The following is a 24,279-nucleotide window of genomic DNA, read 5'->3' as shown; positions in this document are numbered from 1 at the left end:
CACTGGGTCGATGGCAGTGAGTTTGGGTTAGGGTCTAGGTCGGAGAGAGTGCCGACAGCTCTCTGTTCTTCTTCACCGAGCCTCATCCCGGGCTGTGACCTGGGTGAAGAGGTCGGAAGTCAGACTCCAGGAGGGAGCCCAGGTAGCTCACCAAAGGGCACCTGGCCAGTGGCTAAGGAGCCAGCATCCAATTCTCTTCTGTGGGCCAGCCGAGGTTTCCAATTCGACACAGGAGGTAAAGCCACGGCAGGATCCCGAGAGCAGTCTGTTTGTTCTTGGCTGGGCTGAGGTGCTTGTCTGTCTCGGTCAAAGCTGCTGGAGACGTTGGATGGCAGTGGGTGGGCATTGGTTAAAGCAGAGCCCTCTGCTTCTGAAAGGGGACAACACATGTGTGCAACAGCCCTGGAGAAGCAGCATAGCACCCGCCAGTGTGTTGAAGGCCCCCAGGCAACAGCAGGGTCTTCACTTACCCCACAGGGCACCTCCGCTGCAGGGGACAGCCACTTCCCAGGGAGCACATATCTCCCCTGCTTCTTCCTTTCAGAAGGGGGTGACTCCACTGGGAGAGGCTGTCTGCCTGGCAGCGCGCCTCTGGCTTGCCAAGGTTGGGTTGACTCGGTTCCCCTCAGAGTGACTTCTCCACTTGCCAGGCCCCAGCAGCACCCCTCATCCATTCCCCTAGTCCCCTGCAGGGAACGCAGAGCTCTTCCGGCAGAGATGACCCTGCTTTCCAAGGTCCCCTGAGGGGTGTCTTCAGGGAGAGGCAGGGAGCAGCGGAGACCAGATGGCTCTGCTCAGGGAGTGCGTGAGAGGGCATCCTGTGGGAGGGCGGCCACGGCGTCTTTGCTAACTTGGTGACATTACAGTTAGCAATGTAATGGCTAGTGGCTTGAATCCCCTCACTGGCAATGCCGCACCAAGAGGGTGCTTTCTCGATTTGAGGGGGTGGGGGCCTCACTGTAGAGTGGTTTGGGACTTGTTTGCTGTTTCCTTCAAGCAGAAATCACTCGGACAAGGTAATTGTCGGTGCCTGGCGCCAATCCTGTCAGCTTAAGTACCCAAGATGCCCCGCTGAAGAGGAGAATGCCGAAGGGCTCTGGGTTGGCCAACAGCTCTGCTTCTGAGCCCAAAGTCAACATCTGCTAAAAGCTGTGCGGTTGCCAGGTGACCCTGAAATAGGGATGGGGCAGGAGACCATCCTTGGATAGGCGCCCTGGTCATCCATTTGCCCATCGATCACATGGTGAAGGCTGTTTTTCACACGATCCGGATCCTGTCGTTTCCTGGCGAGTGGGCGACCCCACCTCCTTGTCCCTCCACCCTTCCTTTCTGCTGTTGTTTCAAAAAGAAGGAAGAGAAAGAAAAGGTGCTGTTGCCAGTGCCCTGGCCTCCCATTGGCTGTGGCAAGAATGAGATTGGTGAATCACAGAGTGGAAGCGCCCTGCGGGTGTCCCAGAGTTCCACTCTCTGCACTGACAGTTTCAGAGCCTGTTGCTACGACTGCAAACGGCTTGATGCTGCCCATTGCCAGGGGCAAACAGGGCCTCTGACAGGGGCCTTCTAAGGACACCTGGAAACCATCCTTAGACACCTAGCATCCCGGGCTGCCTAGAGCTCAGGTTCATTCCGCTCATGCATATATGGATGCAGAAACAATGAAAAACAGAGCGCTTCTGTCCATCACTTGGTGACTGTGAGAGTGTACGGGAGCGCCCAAAGGCTGCTTCCTGTCCTCCTTGCCTGGCTGCTGCCTCATCTCTGGGGTGCTGTGCATGGACCCCCGCCCCCGCCGGAGGGAGAAGAGACACAGTGGTGTTCAGCAATACAACGTGGGTTTCTTTGCTTCCCGGTGTTCCAGGGTTGGCCACCCCCTTCCGATGAGGGGGCGGAAGTGCAGCGTCTTAGACAAGTGTGACTGGATTACAGCAGCCATCTGAAAAGGAATAAACCGGCCCCCGTTGTCTAGATGAGTTCTGGCTACAAGCTGAAGGGCGCAGGCAGGGTCTGAAAAGCCCTGTGAACTCAAAAGCTGTGCAACAAATCTCTTAATGAAACCTGGATTGTGCAAACAAGGTTCCCATCAACCAGCAAAGGGGAAAGGGGAGGAGGAGGAGGCAGGAGAGAGACGTGCCACCCCAAATAGAGTAAGACTGAAATCTTCAGTTGGGCTCCAGCCTCCTGCAAGGGAAAATCCTTTCCTCAGCAGAGGACCTGGAGACCTTAAGCAGCTCTGGGACGCCTCCACCACCCCCCCCCCCCCATTTAATGAAGACCCTCCCTGGCAGGGCTGATGAATCCATGCCCTCCTGTCCGTGGACGTACCACGTATAGATTAAAGGGCTTTGACAGGGACCCGCCCATCAGCAAAGGCTGCTTCCTGATGACTGGGTAGTCTTGCCTACTGGCCTCTTCTGGGCCGTGTAGTCATTCGGAGCCTACGATTGCTGGTAGAGGTAGGTGACAGGTAGGGACCCTCAGCTCACACACATGCCCTCGTTTCCTCTCTACCTGTGGCCTCACAGAGGGCTGGGACAGGTGGCCTCCAGCGCTTCCACTCTTACACAATACAAGCCAAAATGACAAGAACAGAAAATGTGAGCAACTAAGGACACTGCACCTGCACCCCGCCCCCTCCCCCAGGTGAGCCCTATGGAGCCTATGCCCTCTGGTAGCAGGTTAGTAGCGGGGAGCCTTTTTCAGAGTCTTTGCAAGATGAAATGTTATCTTTCAAGGAGTCCTGGTGGCTGTGTGGTTAGGCATTGGGCTGTGGCAGCTGGCCTGCAAGGTCTGCAGTTCAAACCACCGGCTGCTCCTCGGGAGAAAGATGGGGCTGTCTACTCCGGTCCACAGTTCCAGTCTTGGTAACCCCTGGGGGCAGTTCTGCCCTGTTCTGTGGGGTTGCCCTCAGTCAGCACTGACTCGCCAGCAGCGAGTTTGGTGCCAGGAGCCCTGGTGGCACATAGTTAAAGTGCTCACGGGCTACCCACAGGGAAGGCTGGGAGTGGGGACCCACTAGCTGCTCCTTGGGAGAAAGATGAGGGAGCGTAGAGGAGGCAATTCTCCTCAGCCAGGTAGGGTCTCTGTGAGTCGGAGCCTATTCTGGGGTTCTTTCTGTGCAACACACTCGTCCATCTGCCAAGTTCTCAAAGGGATATCTTCCATTGAATTACTGGCCAGAGGCAAGTGGCCATCAATGTGTACTTTGAAATGCACCCCAGGATCACGTGTGCCCCAGTTCAGGGACAAGAGGCCAAGAACTTGGGACAGACAGGGTCTTTGGACCTGACTCTTACTGATCCATATTTCCACCTCTGAAAGTGTCATTTCCCCCATGAGGTATAGAATTGGAAGATTTCACCGCCACGTGATTCCAAAGGCCAAGTTGACCTTTTCTGAGAAGTGGGCCATGAACTTAGATATAGAAGGGAAAAAAAAATCTATGGTCTCATTCTCAGGCCCGCTGTAGCCATACTAGCCTGGATGGGAAATGGACGTTACAAGCGTGAAATATGTAACTTGTCTTATATCAGGTTACTGTCACAGGGAACCAAATGTCCTGTTCCCCACCTGCCCTGGCTGGTCTGTAACTCTGCTTCCATAAACTCCAATCTAAGGGTGGCTAATGTTTCTTCTAAGTAGGAGCCATGGAAATGTACTCAACACACATACACACCAACAACCGCCACCGCAACTAGGAATATAAAGTGTGTATTCAATCAGACACCCGGGGGACGCAAGGGAGAGAAATTTCTAGTTAAACACGATCCTGGGAAATTCTTCCACGTGAGGGACAGTCCTCAGTCCATCTGACACACAGCTAAATGTACAGGCAGCACTCTCTGTGTACATTTTTCCCAGTCGTACAACCTCACAACATAAAGTAGATTCTTCCCTTTGTCCGGTCTCCTGTAGAATCATAGCTCTGTAGACAGATTTCCTCTCCGGGGACGATGGAGCCTGTGAAGCCCCAGGTCTGTTCGTGGACGTCAGAGGGCTGCTCTTCGGCTCGTAGGTTGGTGAAGATGCAATCAAAGGTAAGCAGGAATCCTCCAAGTTGTCCTAGAGCTCCAGGTGGGGGGGGAGCAGGGGACCTGGGAACCCAAAGGCCTTACAGAAAGGTGGCTTTCCAAGATGTCAAAGAGCATGAGGAGGGGGTGATGGCACCACTCCCTGGGGGACAAGGCCACCCACCAGCCCCTGGTTGACCAAACGAAAATGCAAAAATGCATTTGATTCCCCTGAGAGGAGGAGGTGAAGAAGCAGGTGTGGGCTTGTCCAGACATAATCTAGGGTCTAGACTGGGGCCCAGAGAGGCTGTCACCTGCCTCTGGCCACGAGTTCAAATGAGGACTTGGTTGCAAGCACAGCTGGATGTCCCCCCTGTCCCATTTGGGAACAGGTGCTCCGATCTCTTAACCATTAAGATGACAAAAACCCTGTTGTTGCTATTCTCTGAGCTAACTGCACCTTATGGTTCTCCAGCCCAAAGGAGAGGAAGGCAAGTTTGAGACTAAAACTCTCAAAACTGAGGGTCGTGAGCGCCGCAGGCTCCCTGAAGCAGGGCATGGGTTTGGCCCCGAGCATCCGTTTACGTGGAAGAATTTGGAATCTGCACTCAGTTGGGGATGGGTGAGTCGGGGAGAGTCCATCGTCACCTCTTGTGGGTTTGATTCCCGGGATCACTTGACTACATCCGTGGAAAGGTCTCACGGTAGCTGGAAGACAGTGGACCCCCGGGCAGGAAGGCGCTCCAGCCGGGGCAGAACACACAGACTAGCAAGTGCCCTGTGCCCCAGGCAGAATTCCACGGGACTTTTCAGCGGAAAACTTGAGTGGGTGGTCAGTGCTCCCACATGTGTGCAGTGGTAGAAGCTGTGGGCCCACGTGTGCGGGCCCACGTGGTCAGCGGGAAGAGCCCAGAAACAACAGCAGAAGATGAGCACCTTTGTCTGCAGACAGATTCTGGAAAACGTCAAGTGGAGCGGGAGTGTCCAGGGCGAGGGCGAGCCTTCCCCTAGGGATGGACTAGCAGGAGGAACACCCTAAAGGCACAGATCTAGGGAAAGCCAGCTTCTGCTGTATCGAGGCTCCTGGAACCGCAGCTGGTGAGAGGCGGCGAGGCTCCGCTTCATCCAAGTGCCGAAGGTCCGGTTCCGTGAGCAGGAGAAGGGGGGAGTCCTCTCTTTGGACCAGTCTCCTCCTCTCCCTGAATCCCCCTCTGGGCATTCCACGGCTGGCCGTGGGGCAATTGTAGAAACACTCTTTTTGGTGGCAGTGGGATATCAAATAGAGACAACTGACAGGGAATAGATAGCAGGGGTGGGGCGAGGTTTAAAACAATAAAGCCACACACACACACACCCAGAAGTAAAGACGGAAGGGGAGGGGCTCATGGAATGAGGACAGATGGAGTGACATCGAGAGCATAGATCAAAATGGGATAAAACTTAGTTCCGCTCTTAATAAGCCTCCTCCTCCTCACGGCTCCCGACTGACCGATCTCTTTGGCTCCGGGTGGGATGACCCGGTCAGATGGTGCAGCCCTCGCACGGGCTTCCCAGGTGCCACGTTTGTGTCTGGGGAGGAGCTGGTGTGCGGTGGCCACTCAACCGTATTTAACAGCCGTGTTTGCAGGAACACACCAGGGATGCATACAAAGAGGGCTCACGCCTTCTTCCTGGGCCTGCTGGTTATCAGGTTGTGACCCAGAGAGCTGCCACAGTCCGTGAGCCTGCTTCCTCCCTCGCAGTCAGGATGCTTCCCTCTGCCCTTTCTCGGAGCCACTGAGGCCGGGCAGGTGAGCGTGCTTTGCACACCTACCACAGACACCCTGGCTGGGCCTGATCGTTTTCAGCAGTCTGTTTGGTCATCAGTCTTCTCACGTCTCCATGGTCCCGGGCTCCTTCAGAAATAGAATTTCCACAAAGAAAAGGTAAAATTTCGGTTTCGGATAGGATTGAAAAGCTTAGAGGTGGACAATCATCCCTGGAGTTTGTGCTGGTTTCTACTGGAAGAAGCGAGAAGAGAGAGAAGGAAGGAGACTCTTCCCCGAGGTCCCTGAATAGGAGTTTCCAGGAAGAAAGGGCTGTAGGTGCTGTGCCATTTAGGCTTCCACAAACTGGGATCCAAATTGGAAAAGGGAGAACAAATGGAGCTGCATTCCGCACACACATGACCTGCCTTGGGACCAGGCCCCTTAAGAACCTGACACTCAACCTGAGGCACAGAGGGTGTCCTGGGTGCCCACAGGCACGTGGCCATGGCCTGGCATCACTCTGAGGCAGGGCTCTGCTCATCCATGGCAGGGGGAATCCAGAACTGAGAGCTACTGGGAAGAGCTTAATCGAACAGGACTTTTCCTGGGGCAGTAAACGCTGGAGGATGCTGAGAAAGAGGAAGTAGGAAAACGATGTGCTTGGGGAGCCTCTCCCGGCTGGTTCGAGGATGAGAGTCCGGAAGGCATGTAGCCACGTGTGTCCTTGAGGTGTGATGGAATCCGTCCTGGTAGCTTCCCTAAAGAACCATCACAAAGGAGCCTCCTCTGGCCTCGTTTGTTTCTCAGAAAACACCAGCAGCCTGAGCCCTGAGAGGTGTCTGGTTTTTACCTGTGACTGCTTTTTGGTTTGAAGGGCGTCTTACATCACTACTAGGATTTGACTGGACCTTCCATGTAGATGTACTCCCTGGCTGTGGCCATCCTGGTGGTAAGAGGTCAACAGCCATTGACTGCTCCTTTCTCAGGTGTGGGTCCAAACTGTTGGAATGCCACCCCCACTGGTTTCTCTGCTGTTTTCCAAACTCTGTCTGCTCCCACTGCACTCACCCTCAGTCCCTGAGGGGCCGAGCATTGGGGAGCAGCCTCGACTTTCTCAACCCTCATCCTTACATTGGCGTCCTGGGCTCAGAGCTCTCTGGCTCCCAGTGGAATACCTCACTGCCAGGTGTCACAGCCTTCGTTCGGCAGGTATCCCGTGAATTGAATCGGAGGCACGCTTTTTCTGTTCTGCAAAGCATGGAGGGACTGCCTGAAACTCCACCTTCAGAACTGGCACTGCTGAACACAGGGCCAATTGTGTTTTCTAGAGGGAAGCCTCTCTATTTGCCTGAGACTCTGAAGAGCAATGTTTCTCTGAGCTCAGATGCTACTAGAAAAGACGAAGAAGCAGAAGTTGTAGTCATAGTAGTAGAAGTTCGAAAGGATTCATGAGCAAATAAGTGTGGGAAACACTAGCTTAACTTGGAGAAATTCCTTTCTTGTCAGCCTTTTGAGATCCTTGATCAGCTAATTGCCAGGGCCCTGCTCGATCCAGGCAGAAGATGCAGCCCTTTCTCCGACGTCTTTGCCACCATATCTTTGTTGCCAGGCTTCCCTCCTGGGACAATGCTCCGAAGGTCACTTTCGGAAACACTTGTCTAGATTCATAACCCGTGAATTCAGTTTCTCTCAAGCAGAAGCCAGAATCGCAGTAGAGGAGAGAAGGCCTGGCATCACCCCAGGACTGGGGGACGTGGAAAAAGAATCCAGTTCTGCAAGGACCTGGCAGTGCGCCCACTGGATTTCCTCGGGAAAAGAGAGCTGCTCTGGAAAATCAGCAACAAGACTGGGTTTCTTCTCCTTCTTCACCTTCCTTGGGCTTTTATCTTCATAAGGTTCCTGCGGCAGCGCCGACCTCTTGCGGCACCTCCTCCTCCAGGTCAACTATGAGGATCACAGAGGTTAGGGCGGAAGAGTCCCTGGGAAGGGGCACAGATGCCCCTCTGGCTGTCTCAGCAGGTACCAGGAGGAACCACACTCCTGGTCTGGCTCCGATCCTTTCTTTCTGTCCACCCTGCCGTTCTCTTCCTCTCTGTGGGAGAATCTAGCCGGGGTAGCCCTCTGGGAAGGTGTGGCTCCCAATCGGAGCTACAGTGGGCTCTGCAGACCAAAGAAACCGCATACCTATTGCTCATGCAAGAACGTAATGGAGGGCAGGGGTGGGGACCCAGATCAAGGCTGGGGAGAGCTTGTCTGGGAGCTGCCCGGGGCTGGGGCGGGCGTGTACAGAGAGACGGTGGTGTTGATGAGGGGTAAGAAGGGAAGGGAAAAACCAAACCCAAACAGAAAGACAGACTTACAAGATGATGACATATAATTAACCTCTCTCCCACTTTTCAGCTCTCTAAACCAAGAACCATCTCAGAGGGAAACACACATGCTGGGCCTTCTTGTCCCGGCGTCAGAATCTAGATGTGCCAGGCGAACACCATCTGCCGAGTTGAGGTCTCTGGGGTCAAATGCTTCCGAGTGGAAGAGCAAGCTCACGGTCAGAGGCTGAGGTGCCTCGTTGGGCATGGCTGCCTCAGCCTGAAATGCTGGGCTCCATTCCCTAGCACCTCTCTCGGGCTGTCCTCCTGGTGAAAGCACTCGGAGACTCGGGATCTTAACTCATGCAGCGAATGCCAGCGAGAGGAGGTCACAAGGAAACAGAGCTACAGAACTGAAGGGTTAGGAGCATAATCATCACCTTGCATTCAATCAACAAATAAACCGCCTCCATCCATCCGGGTCATTCTAACAAGGCCGCCCATCCCATATCCCAGAATACATAGCAAAGGCCTCCGCATCTTCCCAATGACTCTATTTCTTTATGAATGCCCGTGGCCTTCCGAGACGGACTCTAAAGGGGACGCTCGGAACACGGAAATGGGGACAACATCTAACGAGGGAAGAAATGCCGCGGACACCGAGGGCAGAGTTAGGTGAGTGTGCGTTTAATTTCATAACTGACCATTTCTATGACATTCACCTTCAAGCATTCTCCTGCTACACACTAACCAGTCCAGCTTGGCACTGGGTAGGTTGACCGTGGACATCCCGGTGCCTGGCAGGAGGGGTTGTGTCCTTGTCGATCCATCTTGCCAGTGGCTCCCTTGCTCAAGGGGGAAGATAGGGTCCAAGTCAAATAGACCAGACCCCTTGACTTCACAGACTAATGTGTGAGCCAAACGGATTCCTGGTCCTGTTTCTCTGCCCCTCTGTTGATTTGCATCCCGAAGGAATTCTCTAGGAAAGGGCTCGGCAAGCTCCAGGCATCCCTGGTTGCCAGGCTCATGGTGACAAAGTGCCTTCTCTTCAAACCCTGAGCCAGACATTCCAAAGGAAGTGGCTGTGAGATACCAAGCCAGTGCTTGACTGGCCACCGCTGAACGAGGAAAGGAGGGCAGGGAAGAAAATGCAGAACATAAACAAGAAAGACAAAACGTTGAAGAGGAAGGAGAAAGGAAAACATTTAGATTCCTTGAGTGATGGAAATAAATACCAAAGCTATTAGTTTCAGTTCAAAGAGCGTATCACTTTATGCTGTTTATTATTTCTCGAGGACTATTTATTTTATCTTGCGATATCCAAAGGGGTAAAAGGGGTGCTGGAGGGAGTGGCAGGGAGACTGACCTGGTCCGGAGAGGGCCTGTGGTTGGAGTGCTGCGACCTCCCGGGAGATCGGTGGTGGTGGTGGTGGTGGTGGTGGTGGTGGTGGTGGTGGTCCTCATCATAGCTGTCCGTCATCAGCTTCATCCGGTTCTGGGTCTGCGCAAGAGGAACACGGGGAAGATGCCATCAGGGGCAGCTAAGCGACCCGCCAGAGTGGCTCAGGCGCATCACTGCACACAGGGGACCCCGCTTTGTTCCTGATCCAGACACTTCTATTTCTAGTCAGACCGACACCAAAGGAGAGCCTGTGCCCTTTCACCTTCGGTGAAAAAGGCTTTGCCACTCCTCGAAGCCACGGTGGGTCTTGTAGCTGTGTTTGTAGATGGGAAGGCACTTCCCTCTGATGACTTAGGGGGGACAGATGGATTGTCAGGGGCTCTGCTCTCCCTTCACCAGTCATCAGAGCTCCAGAGGAAGCTTGCAACCACAGCGTACCCACGAACACATCCTACCCTCTAGAGCAGTGGTTCTCAACCTGTGAGGCACGACCACCTTCGGGGGTTGAACAACCCTTTCACAGGGGTTGCCTGATTCAGAAAAGCAGCAAAATGACAGTGATGAAGTAGCAACGAAAATAATTTTATGGTTGGGGGATCACCACCACATGAGGAACTGTATGAAAGGGTTGAGGCATTAGGAAGGTTGGGAACCACTGCCCTAGAACAAGCAAGAGATGGACACTCTTAGGAAAAGTGGGCCAAGAGCTGAGTGGAGACGCAAAGCTAAGGACACACTGCAGCCTCACGAGACAAGGTGGCAGAATCTCCCAGGAGGTGTGGGGTGCACAAACACTAACAGAGATGGCTGGCTGCTCCCCCTGACTTCTACGCCATGGGCTCTCTGCGGACCATTTCCATCTTGTTGTTCCTTGTGAAACTGAGCAGAGAGACCATCCTACTGTATCCCAAGTTTAACTGACCATCCAAATTTATCCCAAGGAGCTCTGGTGCCATTGTGAGTTATGCATTGAGCTGCCAATCCCTAGGTCAGTAGTTCAACCCCACCAGCTGTGGGAGAAAGGTGAGGGTATCAACTCTGATAATGATTTAAGATCTTGGAAACCCAAAGGAGCAGTTCTACTCTGTCCTGCAGAGTTGCTAAGCATGAGAGCCAACTCAGTGGGCAGTGTCTCTCTTTCTTTCTAGCCTAATGCTTGTCCCATGAGGAAACCGGGCATCACGGTCAACATCTGGGTGTAAAAGTTGTCTTATTTTATTACACGGAGCAGGAAATGAGGGAGGGATGCTGTCACAGGCCACAGAATTCAGAAAATCACCCGAAGATGGTGGAAACAGGCAGATTCAGAAGATCCTTCTCAGAAAGCCAACGATACGGGAGCAACACATGCGCGTGTGGGATTGGAGGCCCTGATCTACCCCTGGGAGAGCTCACTGTTTGCTGCCTCCCTCTGCCCTCGATGCCACCTGCCCTGGGTTTGCTGTCAACGAGCACCCCACAGAGTCGGGGTAAGTGACAGGGACATCTCGGGGTTGTGATAAGAGGGGTGCTGCATGTTGATTTTCGGCCAGGGAAGGTCACCGAGCATCGGGGACAGCCCGTGAGCTGTCCTAACAATCCCACTGGTGGCTGGGGATGACAAGGAGCTCTGGGTACTTTCAGAGAGCCAGAAACCAGGGCTGGCAGGGCCTCAAGCCCGTTGGGAGTTTTACTGAGCAATGTAAACAATACTCGGATAATAGAGAGAGCCCTGGACCCAGCGTGCTGCCTCCATGCAGTAGTTTCTGCATGCAGTCTTGCTTTGCCTCAGAACCTTCCCGAGAGGGATGCGTACTAGCTTCGTTTGGCAGCTGGGAAAGCGAAGGCAGGGTTTTCAGCTCCCCGCGTCTTTTGTGACTGAGAACGTGGAGTGTTTCTGAGTCTCCCGATGCACATTCACCAGGCTCTTCTCCACACCACGCCACCAAGCGGGCCACGAGAGGCCACACGTGGAATAGATAGAAGGAGATTTCCCAGAAACGCTTTGGTTCTGCTACGTCTTGGAAACACCTCACATCCCAGCCCTACCTGCCACAGGGGGCCTCGGGATTTCCTCACGGCATCAACAACCCCAAAGTGTGCAGTCTGTGACTGGCCCCAGGGGATGTAAAAACAGAGCTCGTCTCTGGATAAAAACCATAAAACCGAGGGAAAGAGCCACTGAACTTTTTATGATTATTTTTAGAAATCTCAGACAACCTTTGGCAGCTAATGGCATCTCCATGGTTCCGTGCCCACCGCAAGTGGAAGATGACCAATGGCCGGTTATGTCCTGTGAGAAGGGGCAGTTCCATGGCGCCTCTTTTGCTGGCCTTTGGAACCGAGATTCTGAAAGGCAGGCATCGCCCTTCAAGTTCCAGGTTGGTTGTCTGACTTGTGAACAGACAATCAACTGGGAGCTGTTCCTTCTGGTGGACCTTGGAGAGCCCAAGGGGAGTCGTGCGCTGGTCCACAAGGCTGGGACCCGCCCGAGGAGGATGATAGGGCCGCCATGAATGCATGCTAGCACTGCTCTTGCATGTATCATCACCCCTGATCCTCGAGGAAGCTCCTGTGAGTTTATGTGATTGTTTTCCTAGCAGGGACAAGCCCAAAGTCCCCCCCTTTGAACTGCATCCTGCTAAGGAATGCACAAGCTAAACACGATGCCGTATTCCGTCCTCTGTGTGTCTGCCTCACGAGGTGACAGAGAGTGGGCATGTCATGGGACAAAGACTGTAAATGAATGATGTCATCTTTCCAATTTGGTGCCGAAACATAAATAAACCTCGTTGTTCACAGGAAGACCAGCTGGGTGTGTGTGTTGGGGGGGGGGGTGCACACAGAGCCACTGCGAGCTGAAGAGGCTTCTTTTGATTAGTCTGGGCTCGAAGAGGAGAGTGTGAAATGCAGATGAAAAATGAGAGTGTGATCTGATACCCTAGACTATTTGTCTTTATCTGCCTGTAACGTATCCCCTAAACTGTGGCCGATTTCTTACAGGCTGGCAGCTAGGTTTCCCTTCTAGAAAAAGGTCCCACCTGTCCTGTGCCCTGAATCGTCAAGTTCAAAATGGTTAAACACAGAAAACATACAAGCAAACAATTAAACCCCCACCACCTGGTCCCATCCCGACTCAGCCTTAATGGTCCGCTGACACAGAGGGAAGGATGGGGGTGGACGGGGTGCCAGGAAACACACTCCCTGGAGTCGGTGGAGGAAAGACCACAGGACGGATCTCAGTTATCACAACAACCCCTCACCATTGGCCAGGGAGCGGGCCCAGCCACCAGACACGAAAGATGCTGCACCACAGAGCAGCCAACAGCCAGTCTTCTGGGGAAAAGTAATCTTGCGCTCAGCAGGGGATAGCTTCCCACACACAGCACGTGGGAGCTCATGAACTCACTGAGCGATGCCCGAAGGCCAATGTTATTGACCCGACGCTTTCTCCCTAGGCTAATGCAATGGTGTGATGCTCTTTCCCCATCCTGTGTCATCCTCGCTGAAACAAAACCATGCAGACTTCACTCTCTATGTCCGCCGTCCTCTAGGGCATGCATGGCTGAACTTATTTGGCTGACTGTTCCCCCTTTCAGAAACAAACCAAAAAAAAAAACAAAACTAGTACTGCCCAGCAATGAAAACCGCTTGTCCTGTAGCCCAATCTGGGACAAAGTGTAGCAATCAGCCTTTGTAGCTGCTGTGGGCGGTGGTAGCCCCACCCCTGGGGTGGTATAGCTCTTGTTGAGAAACACTGCTCTGGGTCAACTGCCTTGTCAGGGTTCTCCTGCCTCACTCTTGCTTCCCAAGGAAAGTAACCCAGGGAGTGAATTCAGACTCCTTGCTGCTCCCTGGCTGCAAGGCCTTCAGCGGCTCCTCACCGATCTCGGAACAGAGCTGCCCCCACCTCCAGCTCCCCGATGGGCCTTACCACACTCACCTCCCCAACACCGCCTCGCAGCTGTTCACCTTGGTCACCCGAAGGGAACCCATTGGCTCTTCTGGCTGTAACGGCAAAGCCTTCTTTGAGCTACCCTCTCAACAGCAGCTCACTGCCATCAAGAGGATCCTGACTCACACTGACCCAATAGGACAGGGTAGAATTGCCCGCACGGGTTTCTAAGATGATCACTTTTTAGAGGTGTGGAAAGTCTCAGCTTTCTCCTGTGGAGTGGCTGCTGGTTTCGAACTGCTGAATTTGTGATGAGCAGCCCAACGCATAACCATCATATCCAACAGGGCTCTGACCCTACTCTAGAACAGACTAAATACTCGATGGTTTTCTATAGGACCCAATTCCTCCCTTGCACCTCCAATCCTGGCGAGATAGCACTGACGCCAAGCCATGGTATGAGTCCCAAGTCTGATTGCTTGCATTCTTGGCTTCTCCTCCACTAGGGTGCAAACCCCTTGAAGAAAGCACGGCCGGAGTCACCCCTGTGCCCTGCACCGCCTGCAGTGTCCGAGAGACAAGTAGATCTTTGCGGACGGTTGGCCACGAGTCAATGAGTGTGAGTGAATGATGCATGAGAGCACACAGACAACTTGCAATCTCCTGAGGGTACGTGGTGAGCCAGTTGAATATGTAAGTTCCATGTGATGGCTGAAGTCTCCCTGCTCACCATCTAGTTCTGCTTGATTGGCATCATCATTCCTAGGGGCAGGGAGGGCAGGAGGAATACCAAGGGTGGGAGCTATTGGGCAGGCGCATTGGTCTTCTTCCAGAAATATTCTGGACCTCGTGAAAGGAGCCCTGTTGGGAAGGGTTCCTTTGTGAGCTGCTAACGGAAAAGCCAGCCGTTCAAAGCCACCAGCCGCTCCATTAGGGAAAGAGGAGGCTTTCTGCTCCTGCAAAGAATTACAGACGCAGGCGCTCCCGGGGACACTTCCACCCTGTCCTGTGCCGTCACTGTGAGAGGGAATCAACCCATGGCGTGGAATGTTTTCAGTGATTTGGGACAGTGTGTGACATCTCCTACCTCCGATACGGAGTGATTGATGGGGGCGGGGAAGCCCCGCATGCACAGGGGCTATAACAGGATCTGTTGCTGGTTTCATTTCTTGAGGTGGGCTGTGTGAATAGATACCGTGTGCTTCTTTGAAAAAAACAAAACAAAAAGCAACTCTCCAGGTTCCTTCTCTCCCAAACCTCAATCTCGGTCTGAGTGGGAAAAACTTAAAAAAGGAAGAAACATGAAAAGGAAGTGGACTTGGGTCTTCAGTGACCAATAGGTTCGCCTCCAACAAACGGACACAACAGCACACAGGGCAGCAGGCGCGATGGTGTTCAGCACCTCACTCGATTTCACAGCTGTGGGCAGAGTAGGGCTTAGCCCAGGGCAGTCACCTTGGCTCGTTCCACTCTCTCGTAGTCCCCAAAGTCAACCCTCGGCAAAGGGAGTTTTAGCCCCTCACTAAAATCCAGGCTGGACTCCAGCTGTGCAGCGGTCCCGCGTCCTCCCTCCTTTCGGCATTCTGAAGGGTCTACCCAAAGAGCTCTTCAGCAAACTGAAGAGGGAATCCTTGGTGCACTAGTAACAGACCCCCAGCTTGATGGTGCCAAGTAGCTGTAAAAGTGGGATCTTAGGACGGCCTTTAAGTGACAGACTGCTTTGATCCAGTCATCTGGACCAAGTTAACAACACAACCTTCACGAGTGTGGTTTGAATAAGAAGAACACCTAAGAAGATCTGCTGCCCTGGGGCATTGAGACAGCACCGAGGGAGAGCAATGGCACTTTCCCTTATCAGGATGGTCACTCCCTCTTTCCCACCAGGGAAACCCCAAACCTTCCCGAACTCTTCTACCACTCTGTTTCCCTGCCCAATCCTGCCCTAAGAATGGGTCCTTCTCCAGGACAATGATGGGCGAGGAGACAACAAGGGAGCAGTGAGGAGGGGAGGATGGCCTGAGCCCCCACTGGCCTGGACCAGGAGTGACTCCGAAGCAGGTATAACCTGGGCGCTGACGCCCGCGTCACTGGCTGACCAAATGAAGTAGGATGGATGAAGACACTACTAGAGGGCTGTGCTGCACTATAGAAGAAAGTGGGATTCCACAGAGGCCTTGACTGTGGACTCCGCTGAGATCTGCTCAGTATTCGTGGAACAGCTGCAATCGCAACAAACATACGGGACTTGGGTGCCAGGCGAAGTGCTGGACCAGCAGGTTCTTGCTCCTGCCATCCTGCAGGTGAACACAGCCACTCGTTGGAGCCCTCTTTTTGAGATGAGAAAACAAAATCCATGCTCACTCAGCTAGCGAGGGAGGAACTGTGCTGCCAGCTAGATGTTTCCCTTTCGTCAGAGCCCCCTGGGGTGTGGCCCATCCTGGGATGTGAAGGGTAAGGTTCTGGGCCAAGGGTCCTACACGACTGAAAGGGAAGCAGGAGAGAAGGGATGTACGCAGAGACAGCAGAGATCCCTCCAGGTGAGCTCACGAGCATCATGTAAGGCTTCACGTGCCAGTCCCCGTGAGCTAAGATCTGACAGCACAAGGAAGAGCGGCCTGGGGAGATCCATAGTCCACTGGCTCCTTTACCACCTTGGCAGAAGAAACAGGTTGATGATGATGGGCGCCGGAACCAAAGATGTATGTCGTGTGAGTGAGTGTGTCTACAGGTGAGTGTGTGTGTATGTGTAGTGGGAGAAGCAGAACTATCGAACAGCATCGGCAGTGGGGCCACACAAAGGAGGTTTCCAAGTCTCAAATGCCTGTAGCTTCAGAGAGAAAGGTCCTGCGGGATCAAGAGGCAGTGTGCCTCAATGGCAGAGCCTGGGTGAAGTGGTCACTGCTGTCAACATCAGTGAGCCCATTTCGACATGGTCCTGAGCCTGGGGTCGGGCAGCAGCGGTGACTGAGGCCATGCCTTTGGGAGGTTGTCCTGACGCACCGGGCCATTGGGGAAGCGCCTTTCACACCCGAGTCAAGGTGAGTGATGCCTTGGATTGGGGACCCCAGAGCCCTGCAGGGGCTGCTGCTTGCCAGGTGCTCTCTCTGGTTGACAGCGTCTTTGCAATCAGAAAGGAGCTCTGATAGTACAGGCTAAGCTCCTGCTGCCAATCGCGAGCTCAGCCATTCAAACTCGCCAGGCACCTGACAGGGGAGATGAGCTTGGCCACTCCTGTTGAGATTTACAATCTTGAACCGAGCGATTCTACTGGGTCCTATAGGGTCTCTCTGCGTCGAAACCACTCATTGGCAATGGATGTTTTTTGGTTTGGGGATCAAAATCCTCAAGAAGAGAGAGGAAAAACAACCAAAAAAGGGGATCTGGGTCCCTGTCATGTATCGTTACCAGGACACAGTAGCTTAGCATGGCCCAGACACACCTTTATTGCTTTTGAGGGGGTCCTTATTGGCATTAGTGGGTAGAAACCAGGGATGCTGTCAAACATCCTGCTATGCACAGGACAGCCCCTCCCCCAACAAAGGACAATCCACCCAAAATGTCAGCAGTGCTGTGGCTGAGAAACACCGGCCTGGGGAAGACTCTTGTCTTCCTCCTTTGTGGGATGTGGGGAGGGCAGGGAATGCGTCTGACGTGATAGATGCGGTCTCCCTTCTCTGAAGAACTTACCAATCACATGAGGGCATTTGGGAAGGAAGGGTCTTGCGGCCTGTTGTCGTTTTGCAGAAATCCCAGCTAAGACCACTGTTGGACGATTAATGGGTCTACGTGGGACTTTTTATAGAAGACCACCAGGCCTGCGACTCCTTCCCACGGGTTGGTCTGAAGTTTTTTCACTATGAGGGTGACAGATGTCTTATTTTCCTTGTGGAAGTAACACAGGCCTGGGACAAGGGCCGTTTCTGTCTTAGACACCTGTGGACACTCTGATTCTCACACAGGAGCCTTGGTTCCTGGTGAGAGGGGGAGGGACATCTTCAGCCTAGGACCCGTGCCTCCTGGCCGATGCTGGCCTACCGGGTTCCCCTCTGGACGGTTTCTTCCCTTTCTTTCTCCCCCCAGTCTCCATCCTTCCCTCCTTTTTGCTCCCTGCAAAACTGCCTGTAGGGAGTGGTTATTCTAGAAGAATCCTCTCTGTTACAACCCTAGGGATCTGATCTCCATGTGGACATCTATGACCAAGAGGACAAGCTTTCCTCTCCTGCCCCCGGTCCCTGACGCTCACGGAGCGGGCGCCTGACCAGAGGTCTACTTGTGCACACCTTCCTGAGGACACCAAGATCAGGGTCTTCATCGGTGGCAGCAAGGAGCCTGGCACCTTGACATGGAGGCCCTGCCCACACCTGTGCTGACTGCCCTCACTGACCAACAGACACAGCCCTCTGCTGCAGGCTCTGCACTCCTGCCCCGCCCCTGCCCCCGCCCCCATGACAGTGCCCTGCTGGAGGGGAATAAAAATCTCGTGAGCAGGGCTCCGACTGGCGCAGAAACCTGCAAGAACCAAGGGCGGCTCTGGCCTAGGCGGCCCTGAGTATCAGTTCGAGTAGAGGGAGAGATTAGCCCCACCCTACAGACCAGGACAGGAGGCTCAGAGCGGCAGACAAAGGCACCTGCCCAAGATCACACACTGGTAGGTTTCAGCCTCTGACCCGTCAGGGCTGGCCGCTTTATAAAACAGCAAGATGGAACTGGAAACGGCACTGGTCTGACACGGACTCACCTCAGCGCTGGGAAAGAGAAGCAGCACTCACCATGGATCCTCAAGCTCGTGCGGGATCAAGTGGAGGAAGACGGCACAGACATGCCCAAACACCTGGGGAGAGCGGGGCGCTGGGCCCGGGGGTGTTGGGGGCCCCAGGGCGACCTGGTCCAGGAAGACATGTTCTACATCCTACTCTGGGAAGTAGCCGCTGGGATCTCAGGAGCTGTTTTTGAGCAGCCGCCTCAAGTGGGACTGCTGGTCTCCCCGGTCTGGGGGTAAGAAACCCTTGCTGCCATCGCGGGACGCCGACTCAAAGCAATCCTACAGGACAGGGCAGAACCTTTCCCCCCCCCCCCCCCCCGTGGGACTCTGCGACTGGCACTCTTTACAGGAGTAGAAAGCCTCCCCTCTCCCTCAGAGAGGCGGTAGTTTGACCTGTCGGCCTCATGGTCAGCAGTCCAGCATGTAACCACACGTGGGAAGACGGGCGATGACAATCAAAAGGCTTCGCTATCAGAAGACACAGCATCGGGGTCTTACAGGCCTGAAGTGAATCAAGCAGCCATGCAGCAGGGAAGCCACAAAGCCCACACAGAAGAAGCACACCAGCCTGTGTGATCATGAGGTGTCGACACGATCAGGTGTCAGGCATCAGAAGACCCAAAACAGACAACCAATCAATGCAAACGAGGGGGGGGGGCTCATAGTGGAGACCCAAAGTCCATCTGCAGACAATTGGACATTCCCTCACAGAAGGGGCACAAGGAAGGGACGAGCCAGTCGAGGTACAGTATCGCCCCAACAAAACACACAACTTTCTTCTATTTCTTTAATGCCCCCCCCCCCACTATCATGACCCAGTTCTACCTTACAAGTCCGGTTAGACTGGTACATATACACTGGTACAGAAAAGAGCTCTCGACACACAGAATCCAGGACAGATAAACCCTTCAGGAACAGCAATGGGAGTAGCAATACCATGAGGTTAGGGCAAAGGTGGGAGGAGAACGGGGAGAAAGGGGAACCAATTGTAATGATCAATGTATAACTCCCTGCCCCCTCCCCTACCCCGGGGATGACAAACAGAAATGTGGGTGAAGGGAGACAGCAGATGGTGTAGGATATGAAAATAAGAATAATTTATTAAGGATCTGTGAGGGTGGGAGGGAGGGAAAAAGAGGAGCTCAAGCCAAAAGAACACATCTTGGAAAGGATGGTGACATATGGACAAACGTGCTCGACACAGTGGATGAGTGGGTTGTGATCAAAGCTGTCAGAGCCCCTGATACAATGATTTACCAAAAAGAAAGGAAAAAGAAAAGGAACCCCAGAGGCCATGGACTCAGTGATCGCAGTGCAGTAGCGAGGCACAGGGACTGGGCCTGGGTCTAGAAGAACTGGATGGTACCCGGCCAGCTTGACCCATCCCTCTGAAAAGGACCACATTAGTAGGTCCTTGATGCAGTGTAAGGGGGAAAAACCCCAACAATGAAAGACTAAACACAAAATCATACAACTGACCAGGCTTACGGGGCTGACAGAGATCACTGGAACCCCGAGACTATGATCCTCAGTCACCTTCCTGGTCTGGGTCTGGCCTCGTCCCCACAGCACCATTTCCAGCTGAAGAACAGGAGAGTTTCTGAGGAGGGCAGTATGGGACGAAGGTGTGGACACCTGAGAAACACAAGCCATTTACAGCAGCGGTTCTCACCCTTCCTGATGCCATGACCCTTTCATACAGTTCCTCATGTGGTGACCCCCACCAAAACATTATTTTCATTGCTACTTCATCACTGTCATTTTGCTATTGTTATGAATCGTCATGTAAATATCTGCTATGAAGGATGTATTTTCACTGTTACAAGTTGAATATAATTAAAACAGTGATTCATCACAAAAATAAAATGTAATTATGGATTGTGAAATATTTATTTCTAATGACAAATCAATGAATTTTGTCTTGAAGCATGGTGTAGCACGGCTAACAGTCTTCACGCCAGGTGCTCGTCTGTGGGAGGATCTGCATGTGGGCAGACCCACCTGGAGACGGACAGAGAAGTGGTGTCTCAGTTCCTAAGGCCATCAGAAATATGTGTTTTCCGATTGATCTTCGGGGACCTCTGTGAAAGGGTTGTTTGACCCCCAAAGGGGTCGCGACTCACAGGTTGAGAAAAGCTGATTTAGATCAGAAGCACGGCGTTTACCCGAGGACAGAGTTCCCAGGGTGGCAGAAAGTAGAGCAGCACCCAGCGAAGGAAAGGGGACAAGACAGCAGGATGTGCAGGGAGGAGGTGGGTGGAAGGACCTCACGTGATGGGGACTGCGAGGTGGACGTGAAACAAAGGCTGCGGGAATGGTGGGGGGCACACTGAGGGTCCGCTCTGCAGACCTTCACCTGATTCACAACAAAACCTCTAAGAGCAATCAATAAAGCTCTCTGTGATCAGAATGGGACTGAGTCAAAGATCCCGAGAAAGCCCCAGGGACCCACCCCAATATAAACCCTAAAGTCATTAGGGTTTTGAACCTCGGCGCAGCCCTTAGCAAGTGCGGACAACCAAGGAAGGCCAGCATCCTGAGCCCCATGGGAGGTGGTGGGGCCTTGGAGGGAGAAGATCCCAGAAGTTTCCATCGCCGCCCCCGTCTCCGGCTCCCTGCAGGTCTGTTGAATGAAGCAGTGGGCAGCCCGTGCTATACTTAGCTTTAAACACTTGTGGAGTCCTCTTCGTCCGTCTGTCTTACCTGTCACTGACAAAGCTCTTCAAGGAGGGGAGCAGTACGCAGAGCATGAAGAGCGGGGTGAAGAACACATACTTCAAGTTGAACCTAAACTGCTGACTCCGAGTCCACAGAGGATCTCGGGGTGGGGTGGGGGTGGGGGGTGGCGCAGATGCTCCCACTCAGCCATGGAAGCAGGCTGTGAGTGGCTGATTAGGAAACCCTTTACAAAGTGAACGTCAAACCCAGACCCAAGGTTGTCAACCGGGAAGAGGCAGAAGGAAGGGGCAAGGAGGTGGCAAGGTTGGGGAAAAGGCAGGAAGTCAGGACGCAGGCAGAGGAGAAGGCCAGGGGGGAAGTTGACATGGAGCAGGAAAGAAGAGAGGGAGGGAGGGAGAGGAGAGATGATCCTATTGGGAGCCGTTTGGATGTGGTTGTGGAAACGGCCCTGGTGGGGAGGAGGCCTTCCTTCAACCACACAGCCAAGAGCTGTGGGTGGTCACTGGCCTGGGCAGAACTGGTGGAGTCCAAGGGCAGGGACATGGCTAAGCCCTGGCTCCCAATGGGAAGACTGGCCGTTTGAGCTCACCCAGCGATACCCCGGGAGAACGATCTGGTGACCGTGCTCCTGAAAACATGAGGGTGGTCACTGGAGATTCCATGTCAACTGGACACTCCAGGCTAAGGGGTGGGGTCAGACCTGGCTCTTGAGTCAGCCTGATGCTGCTCCCTTGGGGGGTTGGCCTTCTCAGAAGAAGGACCCCAGGGAGGGGGAAGGACCCCCGCCCCCACACCTCCTCTCCCCCTGCAACTGCCTGCTTGCTGGCCGCAGTGAGAGCTGCTGTTTCCACCAACCTGGGATCCACAGGGCTCTGCAGCCTCCAGCCTGGTTCTCCCTGCATTCTGCATCGCTGCGTGCGGCTGCAGGTCTGAACAGGGACCTGTGCACTAGGATCTGATTTATGGCCTTCGTTGGGTGGGGTCGGGAATGCTTTCTTGATATGGACATACTTCTCAGCATCAAGCTCTCCCGTATACAGAATCAAAGTGTTCCTGGATTTGCTTCTCCAGTCAGCCCGGCCTTGGACACCACTGACTGACAATGCCTGAAGCGTGCCGTTCCACGCTGCACACGCAGTCGGCCACAGATCGGAATGTGCCTAGGGCACCTGCCCCACCAAACTGTCTCCCATCTAACGAGTGGCATAAAGCCTCGGGGCATGGCCTCTATGAAATTGGCCAGGAGACTGGAAACAGCCGCGTGAATTATGATTCGAAAGAGCAGGGGAAGAGGTTGAGTACCAGGGTTGCCTATCCTTAGGAAGGACTGGGAAGAGTTGTGCTGACTTCTCCGAGGAGCTAGCAACATGCGTCCCAGGGAGCCACAGGTCCCACTGCTTCTCCTGCATAGTGGTGGCACAGCGGCTGAGTGCTCAGATGCCAAGAGACGGGCTGTGCACAGTTCTGAGGGAGGAAGCCGGGCAGTCTACTTCCACTGGCCTGTAGTCCTGGTCGCCCTGGGGCAGGTCCTACAGGGCCGAGTGGGCCGGAACGGACTCAACGTGAATCTGCTTGGCCTTTTTCCGGCTCGTGTCCTCTAAGGGCTATCACACTACAGAACGTCTAAGAGACACCGTCTGACACCCCCACCTGGCTTGACTCAGGAAAGGTATCTCTGGGGTAAGGCAAAAGCAAGTGGTGTAAATTCCAGGGGGGTCTGTGGACGGATGCACAGGGAAAACATCATGGAGCCAGGCATCAAAGGGACTGACCCTTGAGGCCCTGCCGCCGCCGCAGGTGCCAGAAGGACAGAGCAGAGCTCCTGGGATTGGACATGGGGCGGCAGAGGGCAGAGGCCAGTGATCCCCGAGAAGCTCCCAGGGAGCGAGACTACCTCGGGAACTGGGAACTGGATGAGGCACTACACAGGGACGGATGGAGCGGTCTGGGCTGCGCCCAGCTCTGGCGCATGGTGGGAGGGCATCAGCCCAAGACCTCCTCGGTCCTTCATCTCCCGCCAAACAAGCCAGGGTGGGGGTGGGGCAGGGTGTCGGCTGGCCGTGCGAACCATGTGGTGGGCTGCTGGCTGGTGCTACACACAAGTGGACCCCTGGGAGGGGGGAGGTGAGAGGACGGGAGAGGTTTGGCAGGGGAACAGGCTCGGCAGCTGGGAGCTGGAGAGGAAGACACAGCAGGGCCTTGGCGGGAGAGCAAGTCCCTCTCCCCAGCTGGTCTCACACTGGAGTAAAACAACTGGAGAAAATGTAAACACCCTCATTAGCAGTTTTCCAATCAGTTGAGAAGCCAAGTGGGAGAGAGGAATGGCCGTGGAGGGCCCAAATACCGAATCCATGAGCCGTTCCCCCAAGAGTACAGCCTCTCCTTTGGTGACTTGCCCCACTGCTCCGCCCCTGCCTTGTATCTGGATATCATTGTCCTTAACATAATCATAAGGAGCCCTGGTGTCATATCGATTACACGCTGGCCGCTAAGATAAGCCGAAGGGCAGTGGTTCGAACCCACCCAGCAGATCCTCGAGAGAAAAGGCCTGGTGATTTGTCTGCCCCCCCACCCCCTCCACCCCCACCATCCCCACGGCAGCCTCGAAGACCCTGTGAGGCTCCGCTGTCACAGGGAGTCGCCGTGAGTCAGAGAAACTGGACAGCACCTAGCAGTAGCCATGTGGAATACTTTGAATGTACTCTCACCTAGACCAGATCAGTTCTGTGTAGGAGGAGGGCCTGAGCCCCCCATTCTGTTCAGAGGAGAGAGCCCCAGGACCCACCATTCCCATTACCACCACCTCAACCTCCCATCATGCCCACACCCAAGACAAGCGAACAAGACAGGGACACAGATGTCAACCTCTGCTGGTGTCCCTCCAAGTACACATTCCCAGCACACAAACAGGAAAACCTACCCACACCACCTCTTCTCCTCTGGAAGTCTGCCGCCAAAGACAGAAAGGAGAACCTCTGGTTCTGGGGATCTGGGAGAAACCCAGTTTCCAGAAGGGATTACAATGATGGTCTAATTGCAGATGGAAATGCCCGGTGTATGCTGCTTTCCTCTCATCCTTGCAGCACAGCAGGTTCTATCCGTCAAATGGGCACGTGTTGAATACAACAGCTTAAAGTAACGTAGCGTAAATCATTCAACTCCATAGCGAGCACTTCTACAGGGCGGCAGAAGAACATGGAAAAGCTGGGGAGTGGAGATAATTCCAGGCTCTACAATATTTCAAGAGGTATCTCAAATCTTTCCTTTGTAAATAATTTCAGGAACAATCAGATTCATAAAATGCTATTGCTCAAGCTTTTCTTGCTTGGTGTGTTTTAATTTGTTCTTTGTCAGTGGCGTGACGTTGTTGCTGTTTTGCTCTGGCTTGTTTTTGTGCATGTTGTTGTCTCCACAGGTCTGTCTGGATAGGACAGGCTGGATGAACAATATGGAGGAGAAAACAACGGGACTGACAGTTCCGGGGGGACATGGGAGAGG

At 53.8% G+C, this 24,279-nt stretch overlaps 1 protein-coding gene across 4 annotated transcripts in view; it reads right to left on the bottom strand.

The window, feature by feature from the left end:
- The window catches only part of ERC2 (ELKS/RAB6-interacting/CAST family member 2), a 987,816-nt gene that overhangs the window by 196,897 nt on the left and 766,640 nt on the right, over positions 1–24,279 (bottom strand). For all 4 annotated transcript variants that reach the window (XM_030885545.2, XM_045290032.1, XM_045290033.1 and 1 more), the window contains one exon: positions 9,431–9,565. In XM_030885545.2, coding sequence (XP_030741405.2) covers positions 9,431–9,565 — 135 coding nt within the window. The remainder of the gene's footprint in view (positions 1–9,430; positions 9,566–24,279) is intronic.

This window comes from Echinops telfairi, unplaced genomic scaffold (genome assembly GCF_000313985.2).
Source record: "Echinops telfairi isolate 266 unplaced genomic scaffold, ASM31398v2 ScPeMD7_31;HRSCAF=116, whole genome shotgun sequence".
NCBI lineage: Eukaryota > Metazoa > Chordata > Mammalia > Afrosoricida > Tenrecidae > Echinops > Echinops telfairi.
Note: the sequence above shows the minus strand (reverse complement) of the source record. Positions and strands in the feature narration are given on the sequence as shown.